The sequence below is a fragment of the Cebus imitator genome, unplaced genomic scaffold (genome assembly GCF_001604975.1).
Source record: "Cebus imitator isolate Cc_AM_T3 unplaced genomic scaffold, Cebus_imitator-1.0 Scaffold5, whole genome shotgun sequence".
Taxonomy (NCBI): domain Eukaryota; kingdom Metazoa; phylum Chordata; class Mammalia; order Primates; family Cebidae; genus Cebus; species Cebus imitator.
Window position 1 is genome coordinate 14,545,389 of NW_016107320.1, and position 1,541 is coordinate 14,546,929.

At 42.8% G+C, this 1,541-nt stretch overlaps 1 protein-coding gene across 1 annotated transcript in view; it reads left to right on the plus strand.

Annotated features, from left to right (window-relative positions):
• Window positions 1-1,541, plus strand: part of IDO1 (indoleamine 2,3-dioxygenase 1) — an 18,240-nt gene that overhangs the window by 6,326 nt on the left and 10,373 nt on the right. The window contains exon 4 of the mRNA XM_017537119.2: window positions 1,116-1,234. Coding sequence (XP_017392608.1) covers window positions 1,116-1,234 — 119 coding nt within the window. The remainder of the gene's footprint in view (window positions 1-1,115; window positions 1,235-1,541) is intronic.

Sequence of the window (1,541 nt, forward strand, 5' to 3'; positions counted from 1 at the left end):
CGTTGGTGTTTTATATAGGAGCCTTCCATTGTGTGTCCAAACAGAACAGAATGCTACAAGTCACGGGCTCAGGTCAGGGAAAGAAGAGCTGAGGAGAAAAAGGGGCAGAGCTGTAGTTTCTCTACCAAACTCAACAAATAGATGAGCTTCTATACCTCCCCTAGGAAGGCTGAGTGAGAGCACTGACAAGTGTCATCCCAACTGATGTATCTCCACATGGAAATATAAAGCAAGAGGAAAGGAGATTCCTCCTTCCAGCAGAAGCTAGGTTTGGAAGCCGAGCACCAATGTCATTCCATGGTGAAGATTTCAGATAATAATAAGAATCATCCAGCAGAAAATGTCTTTTAGCACTGTGCTCCAAGAGCAGCAATCTGTTTATACTCATAGTGTGTATCATATCTAAAATTACAAAGACTTCAAGCATCTTCGAGGCGATTGCTTTTATCTATCTATTGGCAGCTGATAATGTGGCATCTTGCATTGAAAAAATTGCTTAACAATTATTCATGGGAAGGATGGATAAATGAATGACTGGAAATAGGTCCCAAGGCCATTAGAAACACCAAGATGCAGGCTTTATCCTTCTGGGTTTCTACCTCTTTTACCTCTCTAATCCAAAACACGAACCTTTAACAGTATAAATTATGAAAAGAGAAAGAAAAAAATTACATTTGTTTGGTTTCAAAGTGTCATTTTATACAACACAGAAAGCAAAAGAAAAGGTATGAGAGGTAAATGATTAAAGTAACTACTGGCTGGGCGAGGTGGCTCACGCCTGTAATCCAAGCACCTTGACAGGCCGAGGCAGATGGATCACCTGAGGTCAAGAGTTCAAGACCAGCCTGGCTAACATGGGGAAACCTCTTCTCTACTAAAATACAAAAAACAGCTGGGCGTGGTGGCAGGGCTCTGTAATCCCAGCTACCTGGGAGGCTGAGGTGGGAGAGTCACTTGAACGCAGGAGAATTGCTTGAACCTGGGAGGTGGAGATTGCAGTAAGCTGAGATCCCACCACTGCACTCCAGCTTGGGTGACAAGAGCAAGACTCCATCTCAAAGCAAAACAAAACAGAACAAAACAAAACAAAAAACTAACCACTGTATTTTAATCAGGTCTTGCCAAAAAATATTGCTGTTCCCTACTGCCAACTCTCCAAGAAGCTGCAGCTGCCTCCTATTCTGGTTTATGCGGACTGTGTCTTGGCGAACTGGAAGAAAAAGGATCCTAACAAGTATGTAAATGGTGATAACAACAGGAATTTAAGGAGTACACGCCAATTAAATAAAACAGGAGTTACTTATTTGCTTAATTTTGGGCAACACAGTTTTCCTCCCTGTTGCTGGGTATGGTTTCTTGGACTGCTGTGTCTACCACTACAAATGTACACACGTGAGAGGTGTATAGTTAACACAGCAAAATGCACAAATCTTAAGTGGCCAGCTTGAATTTGACTTTTTTTTTTTGAGACGGAGTTTCGCTCTTGTTACCCAGGCTGGAGTGCAATGGCACGATCTCGGCTCACCGCAACCTCCGCCTCC